This window comes from Xyrauchen texanus, chromosome 4 (assembly GCF_025860055.1).
Source record: "Xyrauchen texanus isolate HMW12.3.18 chromosome 4, RBS_HiC_50CHRs, whole genome shotgun sequence".
In the NCBI taxonomy this organism is placed as follows: domain Eukaryota; kingdom Metazoa; phylum Chordata; class Actinopteri; order Cypriniformes; family Catostomidae; genus Xyrauchen; species Xyrauchen texanus.
Window position 1 is genome coordinate 10,984,370 of NC_068279.1, and position 25,760 is coordinate 11,010,129.

Genomic DNA, 25,760 nt, shown 5'->3' on the forward strand with positions numbered 1-25,760 from the left:
TTTACTAAAACACTTTTTGTGAATGAACACTCACTTTTTTGGAAGCCAGATGAATATTTTTATAATACTCAATTATCAATGTGGGTGTCACGATTCACTGTTGTCTGCCCTGTTTTTTGCCTCTGTCATCTGTTCCCCATGGACTACACTTCCCATAATTCCCTGCTCTCATCACTGCCAGCTGTCTTTCATTGTCTTCACCTGTGTTTCATTAAGTCTTACCCACTGTGTATATAATGCTCTGTTGTTTGCTTGTTCTTGGTTAGTTGTTGTATGAATTTAAATGTGCATGTATTTGAATGTATCTAGACCTACCGTGTTTTGCCCGTGCTCTTCGTGGATGTTTTTCCCTGCGTGGAAGGTGGAGACTGGGGAACAGAAACCTTTCTTCTAACATAAACAGGCAAAAACATTTACGACAGTGGGACCCAGTAGTTTTTTATTATAATATAATAAATGATTTTTTTGAGGATTAGATTTGTTTTATACAATGTATTACTGGCGTATTTACTTCACCTGGAGCTTTTATTTTGATGGAAAAATTAAAGTGCAGTGTTAATTTGACAATTTATAATTTTCCTCATTACAACTCTGGTGAAATGCTCTTATTGATTCCTTTTCTTTAGTAGGTCCACTGTGCTGAGTTTTTAGATTTGCATAATAGATTGTAGTGGTACAGATATCTGGAATTGCGTTAAATAATGAACCTGCTGCACATTGCTTTCACAATGCACAGGAACTGCTCAGAGATGGTGACGTGGCCAAGATAGCCCCATTTGTGAGCCAGAGGGATAAAGTTTAGTGAATTAAATCCCTGAAAAAAGTTAAATCCTTTTCTTTAAACGAAACATCTGCATATTTGCAGACAGCATGATAGAAGTTGTATTGCTATCATTAGACGAGACAGTTAAAAGTTACAGGGAAGTGTTGAGGATGGATTGGGAGAATAAAATGTGTGAGCATTCTACACATCATGAGCTCATGCGTGTCTGCTCAGGGACTGGGACTGCTTGAATTAAACTTTGCTGCACACCACTCTATTGTTGTGGTAACATGATGGGACGTAACAGCAAAAGGAACAGCAATTCATGCATCTCAGATGGCTCCTTAATGTGCAAAGCAGATGATTCTCAAGTTGCGAAACTAATCGGCCAAACAGAAAAATGTATCGGCCAATGCCAATCAGTGTTGCCTGAAGCTGTACGGCCATAAGCGCTACTACTGACCTGAGAAACATTTACTCTCAGAATATTTAATCAATCATGAAGTGTATCCCGTATTTCTGTTGGCTGTTTAAAATAACTAATGGTGCCCAATTTGTAAATGAATAATTATTTTGAGTCTGCTGTTTTCAGTGAATTGGCCAAAAAGGCTTGCAAAACAGTCTGAATCGATTCCTGATTCAGTACAATTAGTTCGGAGTGCTCTCTCACTGAATCATTTGGAGAGGTTTCTCACGCAGTAAAACAGTACTGGGATATTTACGAACACAGAGAACAAACTGCACTGATACAATGGAAATGTCCCATCAACTGAAACAAAATGCTGTCTTTTTGAGAGGTAACTCTGAGGAACTTCATCTAATGCTGTCTCATGTGAACAAGGGGCTGTTCAATTGAACGTGTTTTTGCGTCCGCTGTTTAGTTTTCCATGTAAACATTTGCTAGAAGGAATTTTTTTACAAATGTGTCACGTTTCTCTGCGTTTTAGCATCTCTCACAGAAAGTCGGTATATCACCTATAGTACAGTAAGCACTTACGGGGTAGTTCACCCAAAAAAGGACATTTCTGCCATCATTTACTCATTTTGTTACAAAACCATAATAATTTCTTTCATGTAAAAAGATTATTCTTTTTTTTTTCATTCAATGAAAGTTAATGAGGCTCTAAGTCTGCCAAAAATCTTTGTGTGTTTTATGGAAGTTAAAAAAGACTTATGAGTTTGAAACAACATGAGGGTGAAGAAATGATGACAAAAGCGACCCATGAGAGAGAGAGAGAGAGAGAGAGAGAGAGAGAGTTTTAAGTTATTTTCAGCTTTATGCACTGGAACAACACTCACCTGAGTCCACATCTTCAAGTCCTTATCTAACAGAAGAGGGGGAAACTCTCTTTTTCCCCTCTTTGTGACAAAGGATCCATTTATGATACTAATTAGTAGGTATGTTCAAAATGACATAATTTCAAAATTGACTAGTCGGTGGGTTATGTCAACGGTTAGTCAACTAGTCGGTCAATAAAGCCACATATAATTAGGCTGGAGTAATTTCCACAAGACCAATCAGATGCTTTTCTTAATAATAGGCTATGGACGCTAAGCACACCACCTCAAACATAAAGGCTATTCAAAAAATCAATAAGAACTATAACCTTTGTGTGAGCAAAACTGTCAAAGTCATTAAAAAAGAGACTTTGTATGAAACAGCGGGAACATTGCTCCGAGCCATAAATTCCAATAGTAAAATATTGTTATGGAGCTTTGTTTGCTGTTGTGTTTTTCACACTTCAATGCATGTTTTTTCAACACATTTCTTGTTCGTATCTTCATTACATAACAAGTAAATTTCATAAATGTGAATATAAATGAAGTAAAATTTATAGAAATAATAATAGCACACAAAATGCCCAAAACAATGTGTGGGTATGCAACACTGCTCATAAAATTGACATGATAGTGTTCAAATACATGAATACCTATGACAGTGTTGAATAAACTGAGCACAAAACAACAAAAGAAAGCACTAATAATATAGCCCTAACAACAGGAATGGAATAGTAAACTTAAATAGTAATAGTAAATTTAATGTAATTTAATGAGCAGAAAATTTTGCCTACACTATTTCATAAATGAATTACAATGGTTAAACTCTTGTGTTTGAATTCCTAATTTCAACTACAGAGTATTTAAACTACACTTATAAATACTTTGAATTACTTCTTCAGCAGTGGTAGATTTTTTTCACTTGTTTTGATTATAAAATCTCAGGAATAATAATAATATTAATAATATTTGTGATTAGAAAAACATTTAAACTACAATAAATCATCCTTTTTCAGAAATACAATGAGGAAAGCCATATTATTAAAGCCATATTAAACCTTATTATTAACTTTTATGCACTTCAAAAATGTCTCCAATGACACTTGTACACAGATCATTAAAGGGTGGTGTCTTATTCTGCATTAATGCTGCGTCGGAATTACTGTTATTACAAGATGGTGACTCTGAGATTGTTAACTGTAAAACATTTATCACTATATAAATTAATAATTCACTATTACCTTTAATTGTTTACTATTTAACCTAACAGACGAGGCTGCTGCCATATTGGTTCTTTTTACACGATGACGTGTAACGGCAGTCAAGTGAAAGTGTTAATAGAATTCAGAGTTTACAACTTGTAATTACAAGTTTTATGAAGATGTGAATGCAGGTCGTAATCTCATATTTACAGTAATTCCAACATGACGTGAATGTACCATTATTAAAGACTTGAATACCGGTATTGAAATCACCTCTGTGATGACTGGCTAACCTCTTTGTTTGTGAAATGAGTAACAATGTCTGTGTCAAGTACAGAATACTGAACAGGCATTGGTATGAACTTGTGGGCGGTCATAAGTTAATGTGCTGACAGTTCTAAAATCAAAACCCAGACACATTCTTAATGACCCAATTTTTCAGTGTATTTCTAGAGCTTTGCGACTGTGTACATTAGTGAACTTAGTACATCTTTTATTTCAAAAGAGCAAGGAAAATTATGTCTTCTTTAAAAAAACATCTTACTCCTGCAGTCTGTCTGGAGTGCTTTATCAAATTTGAAGGGGTTTGATGTACATTACACTGATTATTTCAGTAGTTCGCAGTTAATCGTAATCCTGTATAGACGATAGTGTAAACGTGTGGCTTGCTGTCCTGGGCAAGAGCTCGAGGCTTGACTTGAGATCGAATGCTGGATTAGTATTTATGGGACAGATAGGAGGAAATGGGGAGGTGGTGGGATGCCGGAAACTCTCATTGCTATTAGAGGTAAGCAGCTGTTTATATACTCTTTTTTTCCTGTTCTAAAGCCTGAGACAACTATTCTGGAGAGCTTGAAAATGTGTGCCCAAGCTTGAGTTATAGTAATTAACTTATAGTAATAAGTCTCTAGCATAATTTCTAGAATGACTGTTTATGTAGACCTATTACATATGAACCCTGCTGATCCTGCTTTAAGCTGTGAGGTATTACTTACAGACCTGTTCAAGCCCTCTCCACACGAACAGACAAAACTCAACTTTAGCTTTCTCATTTTGGAGAATATACTGTATATATGCACTTATTTGTCTGATATTGTAATGTCTGAAGGAAGTCATGAGAGCAGAATCTATATGCAGCTTGATATTTAATAGAAGATATATCAAAGTACAAAAACTGTGTAAACACTGGGACAAGGCTAGACTAGGAACTGGGAAATAAAACAAATGTTACATCCAGAATAGCAAACTGGTACATGAACAGGAGAAAACAACAACTGATAAAGACATGATTAGAAATCAGGGCATTAAATGCACAAGGGTAAATGAGGGAATGGGACACAGGTGAGTAAATCAAGGGTTCAGATGTCTACCAATAATCATATCTCCAACCAAGAATTAGGTTGTAAGAATTCAGATTTTGAAGCTAATATGATGTTCTCTCAGGGGCTGTTCACACAGGACACATTGTTGCATTCAAAAATAGCCAGGCAGAGAGCAATGAAATGGAACAGAACGCAGGTCTTGAGGCGCTTTTTTATAAGCTGAACTGTTTTAACTTATTATGTCTGCCGCATGTGTAGACAGACTCACAATTAAAAGAATTGCGTTGACGTAAAGTACGAATGAATCCTGTGTAAATGGACCCGTAAGCTGCTATAAGCTCAATTAGCTCATCTTTCTACCATCAATAGATCAGCAGTGACCCAAAAGAAAAGTAAAACTAAAGGATCTGGGGTAGTTACCTTGTGAAATCTATGAAGAGTTTACCTTCGGGGATTCACATCTGAAATCAGCCACGTATGAAGACAACAGTCTCAGGGGCTGAGAAGAATTTAGCCCCTGTTTATTTGCGTTTATCCAAAAGGTACTTTAGGGTAAAATTAGCAAAGTGAGCTGATGCGCTACAGAAATTGTTATTAAAATGTTCTATGTGCGTTTTTAGGAAGTGAGGTGGTGCTAGAGGGAGGACAAGCGGTATTTGTACTCTCCTTAAGAAAGACTGGGCTTTAAAAAACACCTGTGTTTCACATGCATGCCCCTAGGAAAACACAAATAATCACACACAAATAGACAAACAGGCCCCTCAGCAGCTTTAAAATTGAGAACACATCTGTGGCCATGCACCTAGTGGGATTTTCACACTACTGTACATTCGGTCTAGGAATGATACAGATACAAACACAAATTATATTCCCACAGTAGTCTCCTGTTCTGTGCACTAACAGATACAAGATGCATCCTAGTTTGTATATCACTATGCTATATATAAATATTTACTTTGTTGGTAAAAATGCAAATATTTGTCAAACACTTCAACATAAATTAATTACCTTATAATCTATAATTATTTAACTTTTAGGTTCATCCATTTAAAAACGTATAGCAGCTTCTGCCTCACATTCCTCTATTTTTTTGCAGGAAAAAGTTGAAAGAGAATTGTCACTAGCTTCCCCTTTTCTTTGGTGAAAAAAGTTATGGGCAATGCAAGTACAAAAAGCATACACGCAAGTACACTTCAAACATCCACCAGAAACAGTATACAATCTGGACACCTTTAATATAATGTACTTTGTCAAGCACTAATCCTAGTTTCACACACTATTTTGTATAGATAGTATAAAAATAGGAGTGCACAAAATGATTTGTGTATTGTACATGTTTATGTTTTTCTGTGTCTGAATGTGCTCTTGTCAGGCTTTAAAATGCACATACTTGTGCATGTAAGATTATTTATTAGTTCTCAGTGTCTGTAAGTCTGTCTGTGCACAGTTATCTGAGGGGCTGTTTTGTTGTAAAACATTAAACGGAACACAGCTCATAGACACACACACACACACACACACACACACACACACACATTACTAGTACAAGCTATAAGTCTGTGTTAGTTCTCTCAGTGTCTGTACGAATGTTAAATATCTCTCCTACTCGCACAAACACAAATCAACCAGGACAGTTTAACCCTGGAGAACTATAAAGTGCCACACAGAGCAATTTATGATGTCCTGTGAGTAGCACAAGAATAGACATTTTAAAAATGCTGTCGATATAGAATCACTTACACAATGGAAGATTTTAACCTATGAAAATCAAATTACTTAAATTGGAAAGGTTTTTATTATTATTATTTTTATTTGTTTTTACTGTTTACTGTACAACATCCATAGTTTTTTTATTTATTTTATTATACCATATTATTATCACATATAATTACAAAGAGAGGTTTACTCGGCTACTAAGCCTCTTTACAACACCCTAAAGCAAAAGTGTTTTAGCCCATGCATACACACACACACACACACACACATATAAACTCACATGTACTCTAAAAAGAAATTGCGCTCTGGGGATAATATTTAACTTTCTTCAGGAGAGGGAAAGACTGACTCTCCATGATAGCATACTCCTGCATAATTAATAAATCACCTAATTTTCATCATGAAGACTTGATCTCTAGAGATCTCCTCTAGTGTTGTATCTCTGCATAGAAAGTCTGGACTTCATAATACTGAAAGTGTTACTGATCCAATTGTCCTTCCTTTTTCCAAATGCATGCATGGACGGAGCTGAATCTCTACATAACATAAAGGGGCACATTTTAGGTCTGAAAATATATCCCAAAATAGACCTTCCATATTTCCTCCCCAAATTCTGCATTCTAACTGCTGTAGGAATATTTATTTCAGTATTTTTTCCACATAATTTTGTTTTATTGTTATTATTTAGTTATTTTGTTATTCCTTTACGCAAATCACCTTTAACAACAAAGTTTCAAGCCAAGAGACTTCAAACCAGTGTCCCTAATTCCTATGAAAATATGAGTGGGTCTTGGCTTGCATCTAAAAGCATTCGGTTATTGTTAATTGAGAGGTAACTGTAAACTCTAGCAGGGTCAGAGGTCACCTGCTACAGCAGAACTCTTTAGCATATAATCTGTTATATATCTCACATACTCACACTCAAATACAGAGAGAGAGAGAGAGAGAAGTAGGAGCACTAGTCACTAGCCTGTCCTGTTGGTCCTGTCCTATTAACCTTCTTCCTCTCTCTCTCTCTCTCTCTCTCTCTCTCTCTCTCTCTCTCTCTCTCTATCTCTCTCTCTCTCTCTTTTCCTGTAGATACATTGAGCTTTTATAAACATCATACATTAGTTAGTTGTTGTATGAGGCATAGATTAATTACCTCATGTTCGGCCGACTTTATTAAGCTGTCCAGTGGTTTAGCTGATAATGCAATTACTAGGCCAGCATTTACAGTATCATGCAAAAACAAAAGTTTAGGCAGTTGTGAAAAAAATTATGCATAATGATGATGTCTTCAAACATAATGCCTTGAATAATTTTCATCTATCAATTAACTTGATTCAAAGTGCTGTAAACTTAAGCTAAATCAATATTTGTTGAGACCACCACATGCCTTTAAATCAGCATCAATTCTCAGTTGTGCATATGGAGAACTTGCCACAGTTCTACGACTTTAGGCTGTCTCATTTGCTTCTCTCTCTGTATGTAATCCCAGATTGACTCAATAATGTTGAGATCTGGGCTCTGTGGAGGCCATGCCATCTGTTGCAGGACTCTTTGTTCTACTCCTATTCTATTTGCAAAAGGAATGTTTGGAAATCTAAAATGTATATTTCCTACCGTATTGACACACTAAAGCAGAAGATATAAAATAAACATCTTAAGACAAATGTTTTTTGTGATACATTTAATGTGCCTAAGACTTTTGCACAGTACTTACTGTATGTCGGCATTTAACAAAAAATAAATGTGTATGTATAACAAACAATGCAGGTCAACCTACAAGCTGAAGTTGAATACATATGGTTAGGTATAGGCAATAGCAATAGTAATGCTTGCCTTAGCAAAGACCATTTAAATAGAGTGTCGTCACTCAAGATAACATTAAGTGAGTGAGAAAACATTTGCGTTTTCATTATCACATTAGCTTACATGCTTGAATACAGGCCAAGACCCAGTATATGTGTACAGTATACCACTCTGTGGTTTATACATTCTTTCTCGGCTCTCAATGACCCATAAACTTTTCTAATTGAATTTACCCATATTTTAATTTGCTATGTCTGTGCAAGCGATTGAAAAACATTCTGCATGCTTGTGTGTGACAGTAAATCAATACAGAGCGCGTTAGTCCTCTCTCCTCCTTCTGTAAGACTGTCATCCCCCTCCCTCTCTGTCTGTGTTTTTAGATCTCTCTGGGTTCTAACAGTTAGAATGATAAGGCGTGACCTGAAGGTCACCTGCCTCACACTTCCAAAGGTATTTCAGCATTCTGAAGAGCTACAGTCAATGATAAAGGCCAAGAGGAGTCTGTCACTGATGTGTGACCGAGTGTCCAGTAGCTTAACTCTCTATCACAGATCTGCGCTGACACAAAGCCATCGGGTTTGAAACATGTTTAAGAAAATACAAGAAGAAAAAAAAGCTTTTAAATGTGTTTAAATGTATGCTGGAAACATTCTGAAATTTGTTTGTTTTGTTCCAACATTGGTAAAGACTTTTTTAAAGAAATTGTCATTTGTTTATTCCTCTTTCTCCCCAATTTGGATTGCCCAATTCCCACTACTTAGTAGGTCCTCTTGGTGGCGCGGTTACTCACCTCAATCCGGGTGGCGGACGACAAGTCTCAGTTGCCTCCACTTCTGAGACAGTCAATCCACACATCTCATCACGTGGCTTGTAGTGCATGACACCGCCGAGACTCCGAGCACATGTAGGCTCATGCTACTCTCCTTGATCCACGCACAGCTTACCATGTGCCCCATTGAGAGCGAGAACCACTATTCGCGACCACGAGGAGGTTACACCATGTGACTTTACCCTCCCTAGCAACCGTGCCAATTTGCCTGCTTAGGAGACCTGGCTGGAGACACTCATCACACCCTGGATTCGCCAACAAGAAAGTTTACTTTAATGATTTTAAAATCAACTTTACATAAACTAATTTTATAAATTTAATTTCATAAAATAGTTTTAAGTGTAAAATTCTACAACTTGATGTTCTGAAATATAATCTGTAAAAATAATGATATTTTATCAGCATTGCTGTCGTTGTGGAGAACAGACAACAGCATATAAATGTATTTTGTATGTTATATTTAATAGTTTTAGAGGCCTCAAAATATATTTTGACACTTTCGGACCTTAAGGCAAACTTAAAAATGTATGAAATTCATTACATTAAATGAAAAAAATTATAATTATATATATATATATAAACTTCTGCAAACTAATGATGCTAGACAGTTTTTCTAAACTATTTTCACAGATATTCTTCAAAAACGTTTCAAAAAACTTGTCACAAGGTCATTTTTAGTTAACGTATGACATCAGTTCAGAATGTGTTGTCAAGTTCAAACAGGTGTCCTTGCAGAGTAAACACAGGTATAGTTCTTCACATTAATTATGGACATGTTCAACTAAGTCTGACAGATAGAAAGTTTTCAAAAGTGTTATTTTTTAATTTTGTAGGCTAATTTTGTCAAACATTTTACACAAAAACAGTGTTTGTGCTCTATATTTGTGAAATTGTTTCAAATATATATCCAGTCTAATATTTGGGTGATCTATCCCTTTAAGTGTACATTATATTCCGCTCTGTCACACTCTTCATTGCAAGAAATATTGGGAGGGGGTTATACAGTAGTCTCTTAACATGTCCCTACCATCCATTCCCAAATATTTGGCAGTGTCTGAAATACAAAAGAAAGTGTGTGGCTCTTTTTATTCAATGGCAAACATTTGACTTTTCTTCCTCTAATGGGTGCTGTGTTTGTGCAACTGCTCAACGTGTGATCAGAATAAATTAATAAAACAGATTCTTTTTTCTCTCATTATACAAATTCTCTCCCTCAATTTCTCCTGTCATCGTGTGACTCTCCGCAACAGCTGAATCAGAGAAGCATTTAAGTGCAGGATCCAATTTTCCCCACTATATAAAAACCACACGGGTAGGAGAGCCGAGCAATTACCGGCGACGAAGACAGCTTTAGTGTGACGCTCGGGTCGTAGATTTCTCACTCTGCATACCGTTGGGACATTTCTATATGCTTTGGATATCAGGATAGCCTCCTATAAACCACAGAAATGTCTATTAGAATTCCCATTCCAGCATTCCTCCTCCTAACCCATCTCCTCATGCCGCCAGGGGAGCTAACCTAGAGTGGTGCTAACGGCGCTACCGTCATCAGGGTGACTGCTACTGAGAGACGAGAGGGGCTGCGATGAGCTAATTTGCGCAGAAGGAGGACAGCAGAGCTGAGGAGCTGGCGAGGAATAGCAATAGAATGGTCGAGAAAGCAGAGGACATGTCGAAGACGCTGAAAATCCAGGGAGGAGGACCCGAGAGGCCTAATCAATCATAGAGTGTGTGCGGTGATTAAAAAGCACTCAGGTGGAATTTGTTACACTGAAGAGTTTTTGAATGGCAGAAACTGAAATAGGAGTGCAGATTAAGAAGCCTTGGAGCTAATCACTTCTTTGACTACAATGATCCTATATATCTTGTTACCCCTGAATACTTGTACGACCCCAAAAATTAACAGAAGAAGATAGCAAAAAGGCGACTAACCAGTCTAATATTTTCTGTGTAAGAACATAAGTAAAGTACGGATGGGTGAATTTCACAAAACCAGTTAAGAACATGACTGGACATATTTCGTCACAAAATGAAAATAAAAAATAAGAATTCAGTTGAATTAAAATCAGTTTTAAGAAAATTAACTGAAAAATTAATAATTATAGGAACATTACAATTTTTTGCAGTGTGAAATTATTTTCATGTCATTTAAGCAGATTTGCCACAAATCTCTTTGTCGTAATGAAAATACATTCTCATTACTGTCATTTTACACATTTATAAGCTATTTAAACTGAGAAGTAATGTATATTCATTGTACTTCCTTTAATTTAGGCTGAAAACATACTGTACTGCAGTAATTAGAATTTATTAAAAATCATAATTGCAAATAATGAGTAAAATTATATATGTGAAGTATTTGTACAGACACATTACAGTAATCAGAATTTGGGGGGAAATGTCCTGAAAAAGAAAAAACTGAATAACAACTTTTTATATAAACAACTGGTAAGGGATGGTACTTACTTCTCATTGGTGGAGCTGGCCTTCCTCTGGCAGTAAATGGAGAGGGAGGAGGAGTCAGGCACTACTTCTTGCTTTATGTCCCAGGCCTCCAGATTACTGGGCTTCACCACCATGAAATGAATGCCTTCCCCATACTGGATTCTAAGTAAATCATAAACACAATCATTTAAATACACTAAACAACACACTCTCAGTCTTCATTTGCTTATGCTTTTAATTATAACTTTAAACAAATTATTTTCAAACTAATTTTTGCTTTCAATTTCAGAAATTTCAGCCCCTTAATAATGACATAATGTCTTTTTATTACCTGTTTAATACAATCCTTGGCAGATGACACACATTAATATTTAGTATTAATTCTACATCCAAATTTAGAGAAGAAACCACAGGGAGGTGCAGATCCCTCCTTCTCCTGGTGTAGTCACATAAGATGTCGCTTTAAAACGTATTGCACAGTTTTAGTACAGCACTGTGGAATGGTGTGATTACAGTATAGCAGAGCTAACATGCAAACATTAGTAAGCAGTTCAGGTTTATCACTGATGTTCTTGTGTATAAAGTACATTGTGAAACATGTAGCTATTATTATATAACATGTATGTATGAGTGTATGTAGGAATATACACAGTGTTTTATTGATAAACCTCTGTAATTTCCAGCAACCTGCTGACTCATCTAATCGTCACCTTGATAAGACACTGCAGACTTCATTAACACACGTCACTATTACTGCCATTCAATGACCTTGGAAACAGCAGATGTGAAGTTTACAAACACTGCCAGCAGCCTCCACTTTCTCCTCAAATTTACCCTATGTTTAAGGGTTCAGCATTAGTTTTTATTCAGCATGTTGTGTTATGGCTGAAGATTTTCAAATCAAAAATGTTTCACAATGCCTGAACACGGCCACAGTTTAATTCTTTCTAATTTTCTTAATTCTCCTTCGTTATTTATGATGATGATTTAATATCAGCCCTCTTTTCTCTTTCTATCTTCTTTTTTCTTATTAATTAGTCTCCTCAAACGCTTGTGCGTATGTAACTTTTATTTATATAGCACCTTTCAAGGTAAGACATCACAAAGTGCTTCATAATAACAGACTAAAAAGCAAATAATTAACAGAGTAACAGACATAAATGCAGAACCTGATAAAAATATGAAGCAGACAAAAACACAAACTAAAAACAAACAAAGTTAAACAAAAACAAGTCTAAAAAGTGGATCTTAAGCTGCTTTTTCAAAGTGTCCACAGTGTCCACAGATATTAAGTCCAACGGGAGAGAGTTCCAAAGCTACAACCTCAAAGGCACAGTCTCCATTTGTCTTGAGCCTGAAGCGAGGAACAACCAACAAACCCTGATCAGAGGACCTCAGATTCCTATACTGGTATTATATGGCTGCAGTAGCTCTTTAATATAGGCAGGTGCCTGTATATAATCACATGGATCTTGAAATTGATTCTAAATTTGATAGGAAGCCAGTGTAAAGAAATCAAAATCGGTGTAACATGAGACCTTCTAGATGACTTGGTCAGAAACATGGCAGCAACATTTTGGATCACATGTAATCGGTTCAGGGATGTATTGCTAAGAAAAGGGAATTGCAATAGTCAAGGCTGGAGGAAATAAAGGCATGTATAATCATCTCAGGGCACAATTGGTCTGAATTAAGCAATATTCCTCAGCTGGTAGAAACAGGAGCAATTTACATGATGGTCAAGACTCAAAACCTGGCCCATAGAGACCCCTAGATTACAGAGGGTAAGTTTAACAAAAGAAGATAAAAAGCCAAGACTTTATATCACTTTCGGGACAATGCCAACAGGGGCAGAAATAATAACTTCTATTTTCTCCGAATTTAGCAAGAGAAAATGATCTGCCTTCCAATCTTTAAAGATATGAGGCAATTCAAAAGAACATACAGTTTTTTAAAAAATTCTGAGGCTTAAACAAAATGTATAATTGAATATCAGCTGCATAACAATGGTAAATTATTTATTTAAATGTCTTAATATTTGCCAAAGAGAGGAAGCAAGTACAATGCAAGGAGGAGAACCACTCCAAGGCTGTTCCAGAGATACTCACCCACAGCCTGAGCCTCTCACTCATATATTGTGATCCACAGTATCAAAGGTGCCACTGAGATCTAGTAGTACCAATACAGAACATTCCCCTGAATCACCCTGCATTCACAGATCATTTGAGACTCTAAGACCAGTTTCTGTGGAATGCAACTGACAGAAACCAGACTGAAACTTATACAAAATGCTGTGTTCATTAAAGACAACTGTAAGCTGCTTAGTAACCACTTTTTCTAAGACCTTAGATATAAAAGGTAACTTACAAATAGGCCTGTAGTTCTGGGGCAAGGAAGGGTCAAGATGTTGTGTTTTTTTTTTTTCAGATGTTGTTGAACAGCGGCTTGTGTGAAATAGGCTGGGTCATGACCAGATGTCAACGAGATCTTGAAATGTTTAAACAAAGCAGTGGGTACACTGTCAAAGGGACTAGAGGAGGTTTTCAAATTGCTAATCACTCTTGTAGTGAGATTGGAGTAACTTTATCCAGTACTGAAAGGCAATGCTCATTAAAATATTGTACTTGAAATTAAACAACACTATTTTACATAAAACAGGACTATTATAAAAGGCAGTAGAAAAGGCAGAGAGATGGTTTTGGATGCAATGATTAATTTCATGATAACAAGGTAAAATATCCAAATTAAGAGACAATATTTAAACCTAGAGTAAAAACGAGGTCCAGTGTATGCCCTATGATCTGTGTAGGGCCAGTGGCATGTTGAGTAATATCATCAATATGATTGCAAGTTGAGTCACCAAGAATCACAAATTAAGATAGCATGATAATAGATGATGTAGGGTATTAGGTGCAGAAGAGCAAACAATTGCTTCAATATGACTTGAATCTAGAAAACCCAACCTTTTAATCTTGGAATTCCTCAACGTCATAAATTACAAGATTCTGCTCAACTAGGTACCAAGAAGCTCACATCTGGCCAATAAAACAAACAAAAGGTACTTGTCCAGATAGCACATGACTTGAGAACTTCAAGCTTCTGAGGAAATACCACCACATTTAATGGTTATCACCTGACACAGCCATCAAGACCATCTTGTAACCCGCACACACACTCACAAGACGAGACAGTCACAATGTCGGAGGAAACTGCTTTATTCACAAAGCAGGCAATAGTACAAAAACAGGGCAAATCCAGTGAAGAGTCGTCAAAGGGGAGCGTGAGGTCGAGGCCGGGGAATCAGAATAGAACAAAGGGGCAAATCCGGGAGAGAGTGGTCAACGAGAGTGGGAGGTCGAAGCCGGGAAACAGGACACAACTAGACGGGACTAGCGGGAGCAAAAGACAGGAGGGACTAGGGGATTACTAGTGCTGGCAAAGCGAAGGGGAAAACTAAACACAATAACCAACCCGAGTGAGACGAAAGGGCAGTGATATATATAGGGGAAAGTGCAGGGGTAAACAATGAAAGGTGATGAGACGAGTACAGGTGAAACTAATGTGGTGACTGAGAGCGGGCATGCGAGCCCGAGGAGGGAGACCTGCTAACGAGCATGAGAGCTCGTAGGAGCAAAACGAGCGTGCAAGCTCGAGCGAGCAAAACGAGCGTGGAAGCCCGAGGGAGCAAAACGAGCGTGGAAGCTCGAAGGGGCGGAGCGAGGGAGCGGGGTTCGTGACACATCTCTGTAAAGAGACCCTAATCCTAAAACATAATTCCCTTGTTAAAGCCAATTCCTTACAATAGAAATTGTAAGTGGATACAACAAGAAATTGTATTATGATTTTAATGGTGGAGAACTTTATTCAGACCGATAATCAAATTATTTGTCATTTATCTTTCTTATAATGGTTGTCGAACATGACTAATTCCATTATAAATTTTCCTTACATAGTAATGACATAGAATAAAGACAAATTACTCTGTGTTTAAATTCATTCCTAACACACCTACTGTTTCTACAATGAAAAAAAAATCACTGAATTCATATAACTGTTCGTGCAAGGTGAACGGTAAGTTAAAATACCATAAAAAGGATTAGTACATCCTGTTTTAATTCAAAAGAAGAGAATGACCCAGTGCTCACCAACCAACAAAAAAAATGGCTTCTGAAAACGGCAGAAGGTCCACCATGGCCTGAGGTTCTAGGCAGGCTTAAAAACTTGTAATCCTTTGGGCACAGCTCAATAGGATGTCTAACTTAGACTGAATGATGTCATTGGTGTGTTATTTATGGAGCGAGCATTCACCAGTGCCATCCTAAGAGGTATAGAGTCCTGGCCTTCACCGGGGGAACCGCAGTGAAAGGTGCACAGTTGCCACTCATTGCACTCATTCTGCCATACATATAAAATCCATGCCTGAGGGAAAATGATCTCCGCAACAGTGTCGTGGAAGACAGGATGGAGACAAGAGGATCTGACATTTCCAACCAAGGGCAAGAGGAAGAGATTCCACAAAGCAGCAGGAAAGCCAAATCAAGATTCATCAGGAGCGATCATTTTCCAGCGACTCCTCGCTTCCAGAGCCGCCTCGGCATCACCTGGATCACCTTCTCCCTCGCTTCCTCCTGTGTCTGCAGGAATTTCAGTGATGGAAGCCCCCGATGGGATCCCCGACCGCAGGCATAAATGGGGCAGCAATGATTGTGGAATATCAGCCCATGGAGACAGAACACTATGATCCACCATACCACGATTTAATATATAAAAGAGTCTGGTGATCACACAACCGAGCAGCAAGTCCATCGTTAACAAGCAGAAGAAAAAACAGAGCAAAACACTGGCCAGGTAGGGCAAGTCTGAAGACTGTGCATATTTTAACTATGTAAATAGATGAACACCAGATATCTCTCAAAGTTTAGTGTGCTTGTGCCAAACTAGGGAACTTTTGTGAACTTGAACTTTTATTTAATAGTCAGAAAGCAATTTAATAAAGACTTTGTTCAGTCAACTATTTAATTGTGTAAATAAAGTATAAGTTATAAAAGCTGTAAGCAGAAAAACAAATAAAATGTAAAATCTTTCTCTCTCACACACACACACATATGTATATGTGCTCTTAGTTCATGAGGCAGATTTATGGTGCCTAGCTGGCTCATATTTGTGAGCAGAGAGCCGGTGATGTAAATAGGTTACTGTGGTAAAAGAATGTGACCTTTTATGCCCAGAGACAGAGAGATTCATTAGAGGTACAAACATACAGCTCAGCTCTTTCCTTTGCATAATTAATTACACCACCGTATCTGTAATTTAAATAAAGAAACTAACTCTGAAATGTCTTTCTTATACTGGAAAAATGCTGGAAACAATGTATCACTTTAAACCTCTACATGTACAAAAATCTCTAAACAAAACTTATATCTGACTAATATGTAATATATATGAACTAACTTATATTAAATGTCTGACTAACAATAATCAGGACAAATAACAAGTAGTGATATCACACACAGTTCTTTCTCTGACACATCAGACAGAAAGCCAGATAACTGTCCATCACGTTTACTGCCACGCCCACAATACATATAATTTACCTACATATACATTCTCACAAATAAAACTGTAAGGGAGAAAATCTCTAGGAAAAGTTTATTCAGAAAATTGCCATTTTAAATTGGGAAAAGATCCATTTGTGTGTTTGTTCAGGTATATATGGTTTAAGAGGACTTTTTTAGGTTACACACTGGTAGTTACGAGGGTGTTATGCTATAAATATGTACCAGTGTTTTTGTTGTTGTTTTTATTTATTTATTTATTTTGCATTATCGGTTTAGAACATTTTTACATTATTGTGTGGAACTACTCTTTTATATGTAAAGAAACAAACCTCTAACTACAAATTTCAAAACAAATGTATAACTTATTAAGAAAAAATAGTTAAAATTGTTAACTATTCTACTGTAATGTAGAAGCAAAAATTAACAGTTATTTCAGTCTATGTCTTCAGTAAGCTTCACTAAGTTTACAACTTGTATCTGGACTTTAAAGAATTCAGATCTCTTTTTTTGTTGAATTTAGTTTTTTTAGAATTTATTTTTATTTTATTTATTCGTTTCCCCTTTTCTCCCAAATTTGGAATGCCCGATTCCCACTACTTAGGTCCTCCTGGTGGTGCGGTTACTCACCTCAATCTGGGTGGCGGAGGACAAGCCTCAGTTGTGTCCACTTCTGAGACTGTAAATCCGTGCATCTTATCACTGTGCATGACACCGTGGAGACTCCCAACATGTGGAGACTCATGCTACTCTCTGCGATCCACGCACATCTTACCACATGCCCCATTGAGAGCGAGGATCGCTAATCATGACCATGAGGAGGTTAGCCATGTGACTCTACCCTCCCTAGCAACTGGGCCAAATTGGTTGCTTAGGAGACCAGGCTGGAGTCACTCAGAACACCCTGGATTCGAACTCAAGTCTCCAAGGGTGGTAGTCAGCAACAATACTCGCTGAGCTACCCAGACCCCCACTGTTCACTTTAGTTCACTTTTCATTCACACAGTTATTTTTGGAACCCATTCAACTTAAATAGTTACTTTTAATAAATTACTGATTGGCGGTATCAGACGCAGAGCCAACTGAGATTTGTCCTCCACCACAGAGATTGAGTCACTACGCCACCATGAGGAGTTAGAGTGCATTGGGAATAGGGCATTCCAAATTGGGGAGAAAAGGGGAGAAAAAAATGTGCTTGTAATGGTAGCCAGCTGGTAGGTAGCAGTGCAGTGTGTAAACGCCACTCCCCTGGACCTCAATAGGCGCACCAGTGACTGACGCTAGTGGCTGTAGCCTTTAGCCTCCTCATTAGCACGCCTGCCTATTGAGTAACGCAACAAAAGCAGCTAACATCTAAAAACAAATTCATTGCAGATGAATAAAAACATGCAATATATGTAATCACATTTTAAAAGTTTGTTATTTTAGAGGTATTGTAGCTTGGCGGCAAAGATTTGAGCTAGTAACTGAGAGGTTGTAACCCCAAAAAGCATGATTCATAACCTAATACCATTGTGCCCTAGAGCAAAGTGGGAGGTTGCTCCAAGGGGGGTCTACTAAATAATAAAAAAATAATCAAAATTTATATCAGGCCAAAGACAACATTGTCCCTAATATGAAACTGTCCGTGCAGCTATTGTCAACTATTACAGCATCACTAGCAACACTAAGGACATGGGTTCAATTTCCACAGAGCAACACTGATAAATGTATATCTTGAATGTACTATATAAGTCACTTTGGATAAAAGTGTCTGGCAAATGCATGAATTTAAATGTAAATATCATGTGGCATGTTATGCCAGAGCCTTATTATCATTATAATTACTTCAATCATAATTCTGCATTATTAAAGATCAGCAATTAACATCACCGCATCAGCAATCATTTACCACAGAACACACATGCATTAATACAGTGATGCTGCCAATTGATATTCCAGCTCTCAGGACCTCCCAGCCATAATGGAAAAGCACTGTGGTCTTGTAGATGAGCATAACAATGAGAAAGGTCACATAATCGTGTGTGTGAAAGTGGACACAGCACAGGAAGCATTCATGTCTACAGGCCAATCCAATTGGCATTTAATTAACTGGGGCCACAGATCAGGGAGTTTACCTTTCTAAATCAATCCTCAATTCCAAGACTAAATGCTCACACATGTATAAACACACGGTGGATTATACAGGTGGATTAGTATGGTTTGTCTGGCTGCTTGCTGGTTTGAGATGAGTTTGCAGATTGTGGCGTAAAGGGCAATCCAAACTTTTCACCAAAACAAAAAGCCATGTCATTGCATGTGTGCGCATGTGTCATAGAGAATGGTGCTTGCTGTAATTCAATATTTAGTCAGAGAACCACAGAAACACAGCCAGAGAGAATAGCTTTATGCCTTATATCAAGCAGTGTTATTCCTGATTTAACATTTTGAACAGGCCATATTAAGCTACAATATACACAAAAAAAAAAAAAAAGGTTGATACTTAAAATGTGAGCTTGCAAGAGCATCTGAATCTTCTTACATGTGTGGAATGCTGCATAATATCTGTTGGTGTTGTTGAGTTGCCTCTAGCAGCTAATAGTGACAGCATTTGTACTGCTTTCATTGTTTTGACGGGTTGGTACATATGAATTTAAATCTCAGAGTGATGAGTCAGGGGGCGTTCTCTGCCCAGGGCTGGTATGCGAGTGTGCTCTGGGAGTGCATGACAGGAGCAGCCCAGCGTAGAAGTGTCCCTAAGATTCAAACCCCTGTCTGGATCAATGTTTGAGTGACAGGAGCAGGACAGGCGCTCAGAGAGGCGCCTTGGCAACCCTCATGGTCCCCGTGGCAACCTCCTGTTCCAGAGCATTCTCATTGGCTGGCTGTGACAGTTCCAAATGCCAGAGGGGCCAGTGTGAGATGCCAGGTCTTTATCGTTCGCCCTTCAGGGAGAGAGAGGGGCAGTGAAAGAGAGAGATTGTTGGTGTATGTGTCTATATATATATATATATATATATATATATATATATATATATATATATATATATATATATATATATATATATGTATGTATATATAGACAGTTGAAGTGAGAAGTTTACATACACTTAGGTTGAAAACATTAAAACTCATTTTTTAACCACTCTACAGATTTAATATCAGCAAACTATAGTTTTGTCACTACTTTTGTCAACAGGATCTCATGAGAATTTTTATGTATTCTTACATAAAAGTTTGGTTCTAGCAAACATACATTCTGTTACATTTGCATAGACACGGAAACGTACAATATTGACATACTGACAGCATCTAAACATCATCATTTTAACTGTTAACACCTATAGAAAGTATGAATGTTTATGTGTACTGTTTGAATGGATTAATATTGAATAATTCATAGATTTAATCAGTTAATTACATTTAATTTATAATCAATGAGATTAGTTAAATGCCATCACATTTATTTAATGCAGTTGACATTATAATATGACATTTTAATGGTTTCATTCAGTTCTGTGTGATTTCTGCTGCCCTATACAACATTTTAAAGGATTATATCACTTTAACCAAGACAAAATTTAACAATTTTAAAAGGAATAAAAACTCTGCAATGGTTTATACATTTATTAAGTATTTAGTTTTATTTTTGTTTGCCATGGGACACAAAAGGAGTTTTCAGAATATGCAAAAAAACTAAATAAACCACAAAAAGCAACATAAAACAATAGCAAATTTAATCCATACATTTGTTATCCATAATTCAAATCTTCAGATTGCTTTTTGTGAAGAACTGACCCAACGTCAAGCCTTTTATTCAACAATACAGTAACCATCAACATGTGTTGTGTTTCTATTCAAAATTCAAAAACCTCAAGCATTACGGCAAGATTTACGTCAGTGAGGTCAAATGCTCATTGGCTCTCAAGTGTCTCGTGACTGTTTGCGACATACCGTATTCCGAGATGTACTGTATGTGTTTGAATGAAATATGACAGTGCCATTATGGAATGCATTAGGAGAAGATTTACAGTGATTCATAATTTAAATTCCACTCTCCACCTCACACAAAGCTATTGTATGCCATCAGGGATCATATTGGATTTGATTCGTGTTTTCAAATATAGTTGTAATTGGTCTGTCAATATTTTCAGTTTCTAAAGCTGTAAATACGTAAACATTTTTATGTTTTAGATGCTTTCAATCAAAATGAAAAACATTTAGTTTTTAGTCCCTGACATACTGTATATATACATACATACATAACATATACTGGCGGCCAATAATGTACATATTTTGCTGTTTCGGAAAGGAATTAGTACTTTAATTCACCAAAGTGGCATTCAACTGATCGCACAATCACAAAGTATAGACTGGACATTACTGATGTAACAAAACAGCACCATCACTATTTGAAAAAAAAGTCCTTTTTGATTAAATCTAGACATCATTTCAACACCTTACCCTTGAGTAATCATGATCAATTGCTACTTTGGTGCTAGAAAATAACTTGCCATTATATCAAACACAGTTGAAAGCTATTTGGTTCGTTAAATAAAGCTTAACATTGTCTTTGTGTTTGTTTTTTAGTTGCCACAATTTGCAATGACTGGCAAGTCTTAAGGTCAATATTAGGTAAAAAATGGCAAAAATGAAACAGCTTTCTCTAGAAACTCATCAGTCAATCATTGTTTTGAGGAGTGAAGGCTATACAATGCTTGAAAGTGCCAAAAAAAAACTGAAGATACAAAGGTGTACACTACAGTCTTCAAAGACAAAGGACAACTGGCTCTAACAAGGACAGAAAGGGATGTGGAAGGTCAGATGCACAACTAAACAAGAAGATATGTCCATCAGAGTCTCTAGTTTGAGAAATAGATGCATCACATGTCCTCAGCTTACAGCTTCATTGAATTCTTCCTGCTCAACACCAGTTTCATGTACAACTGTAAAGAGAAGACTCAAGGATGTAGGCCATATGGGAAGAATTGCAAAGAAAAAGCCACTTTTGAAACAGAAAAACAAAAAGAAAAGTTTAGAGTGGGCAAAGAAACACAGACATTGGACAACAGATATGTAGCATCTGGACCCAGACACACATTTCTTCATTATTTAATGAATAAGCCAAGAGATGTCTCAAGACTGTAGCAAGCAGAGGCCCATGCAGGCTCTGTTATGTCTGCTCCCCCACTGACCATTATCAAGCCTTTACACTGTCTTTGCTGCCACTGGACCAGCAAAGCGTGGACCCCCAATGACATTCCGAGCAGGGGAAGTCAATCTTTCCCCCATAAGAAATGGACTTAAAGCCCAGAACAACAGACTTTTTTTCACAAAATTATAGACAAACTGTCCATAAATGAACATGAATATCCCCAGGACATTGTGTATAGGATCATTACTGTCTTGTAAAGTGTTTTTGTACTGTATACTGTGTTATGCATGACTTATGACAGGACTACCAGCTAATGTAAAATTATTTAGTACCATGTTTCCTACCAAATGAATCCTTGTGTGACACCCTGCACAATGGTATATATATATATATATATATATATATATATATATATATATATAATTTTGACAGCATGCATTGTATGCTTGCTATATTAATCAGACCATAAAGGGGCTTAAACTAATACCAATCATACAAATGAGTCAGCTTCCAAACAAAGGAAACTTTCTCATTGGTCAAGCCAGACTCAAGATGAGGGACCTCCATCAGGATTTAAAAGACACATCCAGCCTCTTACTCTGTATCTTTCCCCTGGCTCTTTCCCCTGGATCTTTTCCCTGACCCTCTGCTGCTAGACGTGCTGACCACAAGGCCAGCAGGCAGCTTGAGGCTCAACACCTCAAGCCATGTGCAACTTCCACACCATCAACCCAAGGAACCATCAAGCATTTCTCCTGCGACTGCATCCGGGCGCTCTCTCAACAGCCAAGTCAATTGCAAGTATCGTACCAGTAACTAACTGAACTTTATATTAAGAGCTCGATGGTTCTCTCAGATGGTCAAAATGACTCTTTTCATAACTGCATTTCCCCTATTCTGTTCCGGTTTAATTTTATTTTCACTTTTCCCTTTCCTATGTATGAGTGTTTTGTGTGTATGTTTTTGTTTAGATTAGTCATGTGTTCGTATTTTAGTTAAATAAACTTGTGTGTACATTCTGTGTTGATTCTGATCTGCTTGAAAAACGGGACTGATTCCATTATAGATTTCCTGACATAGTAATGTAGAAATAGAACCGTTTAATTTAATTCCCAGATCACACATAATGTTTCCTTAACAAACAATGGTAACATACTCGACACTTTAACCCGTGCAGTGTATATTTATCATACCGAATTCGCTACATATATTGGTGTGAGAATCTGGGAACTTTAATTGGTTACTGTTTATTTGTGCATTGTGGAGCGTTGACGTTCATATGCATCGATGAAACTGTTTTCATTAGTGTTGACCCAGATAACAAATCACTTGTGTTGGTTGCTATGGTGACAAAAGTTCAAGAGAAGTCCTAAAGAGACTCTTCCAGGGCAATCTACTGTGCATGCACAACTTGCCGATGTCATTTTGTAAACACAGTAGAGCTACGCTAATAGCATAACACAACACCACCAAACTAACCAGTTAGCGAACTTTCATTGAAACCCCTAAATACGCTACAGATAATTGGAAAAGAGTGTGTGGCAGGGCGGAGGGCGGGGTGATTCTACACACCCGGTCCCTTATCAGGCTAATCAAGCCTCCGAGAGGGATAAAGGCCGACTGTGGAGGATTGTACGAGAGAGAGATTGTTTACAGACATGTCCGTCATGTGTGTGTTTGTCAAGCCAGTTCTCGCCTCCTCATTTCCATCGAACTACATTACAGAGTGTTATGGATCTTAACCCCATTGCGCTTTTGTGGGATCAGCTAGACTGTAGCTAGGTGCATGAGAAGTGCCCAACAAGACACATCTATGACAAGTGTTACAGGAAGCGTGGGGTAAAATGAATATCTGGACAAACTAACAGCTAGAATGCCAAGGATCTGCAAAGCTGTCATTGATGCATGTGGAGGATTATTTGATGAGAACTCTTTGAAGGAGGTTCTGAAATTTTTTTCAAATTGAAATGTTTCATGTTATTTAAAAATTACTGACTCTGCATCAGTAAATCAGACTTTGGTGAATAAAAGTACCAATTTCTTTCCATAAGAGGAAAATCTCTAAATTAGTCCAAACTATTGGCCGCCAATGTATAATAAATATCCAATGTATGAATATTTGGAATCACATTATATTGTTTACAACCCTTCCTCCTGAACATTAACACCCATTAATATATATATATATATATATATATATATATATACATTTATAAAGATCCAAATTATACATTCAGAAACAAAAAGGCTACAACACACAGATTTAAAACAAAATTGAAAACAAAAAACATGAGCTGTGTCCCCATATTCTGACCCATATCCCAAAAACTCCAGCCAATAGTTGGAATAAATACAAATAACGTGTAGATTCATTCACAAAACTCTATCGAAGGTGTGTTATTTCACAAAACAACCTCCAGCCGATAGGCAGAACCAGCACAAGAAAGGTGCCCAGCATCCTTGGATGATCAAGTGTATGACAAGCTCAATTGGGAGCAACACGAGAAAACACCATGACTTCCTCATCTATTGATTTTATGAAAGACATTTCTTGTTGTGGGCATGTAAATATTTTGCGACCATCCTTAATATATATTCTAAATTTGGCCAAAACATCAGTGCAAAAGTGATCCTCTGTCAATGCAAGAGTTCCTTGAAGGAGTGTTACTTCACAAAACAAACTCCAGCCACAAGGCGGAACCAACACAAAAAGAATCAAAATGGCGCCCAGATTCCTAAGACAGTCAAGTGTAAGTTCATCGAGACAAGCTCAATTGGGGGCCACGTGAGAAACATGAAATGGCTTACTCACCCCACTGTCTCTATGAAAGACAATGCTTGCTGTGGGCATGTAAATATTTTGCGGCCATCCTTAATATCTATTCTCAGTTTGTTCCGGAAACGTCAGTGCAAAAGCGATCTTCCGTTTATGTAAGAGTTTCTTGCATCCCTTGAATCGATCACGCTTCTCTCTTGTCGAATTTGCAAATTCTGGGAACAAGAAAATGCTGTGATTTTTCAAAGAAATCCTTCTTTACTCCTCGCCTCGCATAACACAAGATCTTTCTCGGATGATCTCAGAAATGTGGCCAGAATTGATCAGGGCCTGTCTCAGCGGATCTGCGAGCTCACTCAATATCCAGTTTATGGCCTGTTATGTCGAGCAGATTCATGAAGAGCATGTCTAGGAATTTCACCATATCTCGGCCTTCCTTGTTCTCAGGAATTCCAACAATTTGGACATTATTTCACCGATTATGATTCTCATGGTCTTCCAGCTTTTCCCAAATGTGTTCCAATTCTGTCTTGGTTGCTAGCGGATTAGCAGCTAATTCCCTTTCCGAAAACTCCAGATAATAATCCAGATCTATTTCTCGACGTCCCGATTCTTGTAACCAACTCAAAGAATTTCGCCTCCATCGCCGTGATTGATTGACGTTTTACAGAAAGAACCTCCAGGTCCGCTATGACTTTCGCCAGCATCACCGACATGTTGGACAGTTGCCGCTGAATTTGTTCCGCCGCACCGTCCAAACTGAGTCCCTGGTCTGCGGCCCTGTCTGGGGTATCAGCTTGAGCACATAATTTCCAGAGCCCGGGGATTTTTAATTCTTTTACATGTTGACTTCTTAGAACAGTTATGTAGCTGGGTGTATTGAATCTCCCCTGTTTATGATACCAAAAGAATGAAAAACTAGCAAAGTGCGTAGAGTTCACCATTT

The 25,760-nt window shown here is 37.5% G+C and overlaps 1 protein-coding gene and 1 long non-coding RNA gene across 3 annotated transcripts in view; one reads left to right on the forward strand and one right to left on the reverse strand.

The window, feature by feature from the left end:
• The window catches only part of si:dkey-215k6.1 (transmembrane protein 132C), a 360,978-nt gene that overhangs the window by 134,118 nt on the left and 201,100 nt on the right, over nucleotides 1-25,760 (reverse strand). Inside the window, exon 3 of the mRNA XM_052125216.1 lies at nucleotides 11,371-11,511. Coding sequence (XP_051981176.1) covers nucleotides 11,371-11,511 — 141 coding nt within the window. The remainder of the gene's footprint in view (nucleotides 1-11,370; nucleotides 11,512-25,760) is intronic.
• LOC127642598 (uncharacterized) overlaps nucleotides 3,674-25,760 on the forward strand; it is a 36,179-nt gene continuing 14,092 nt past the window's right edge. For both annotated transcript variants that reach the window (XR_007970375.1, XR_007970376.1), the window contains exon 1: nucleotides 3,674-4,030. This is a non-coding gene — a long non-coding RNA (uncharacterized LOC127642598). The remainder of the gene's footprint in view (nucleotides 4,031-25,760) is intronic.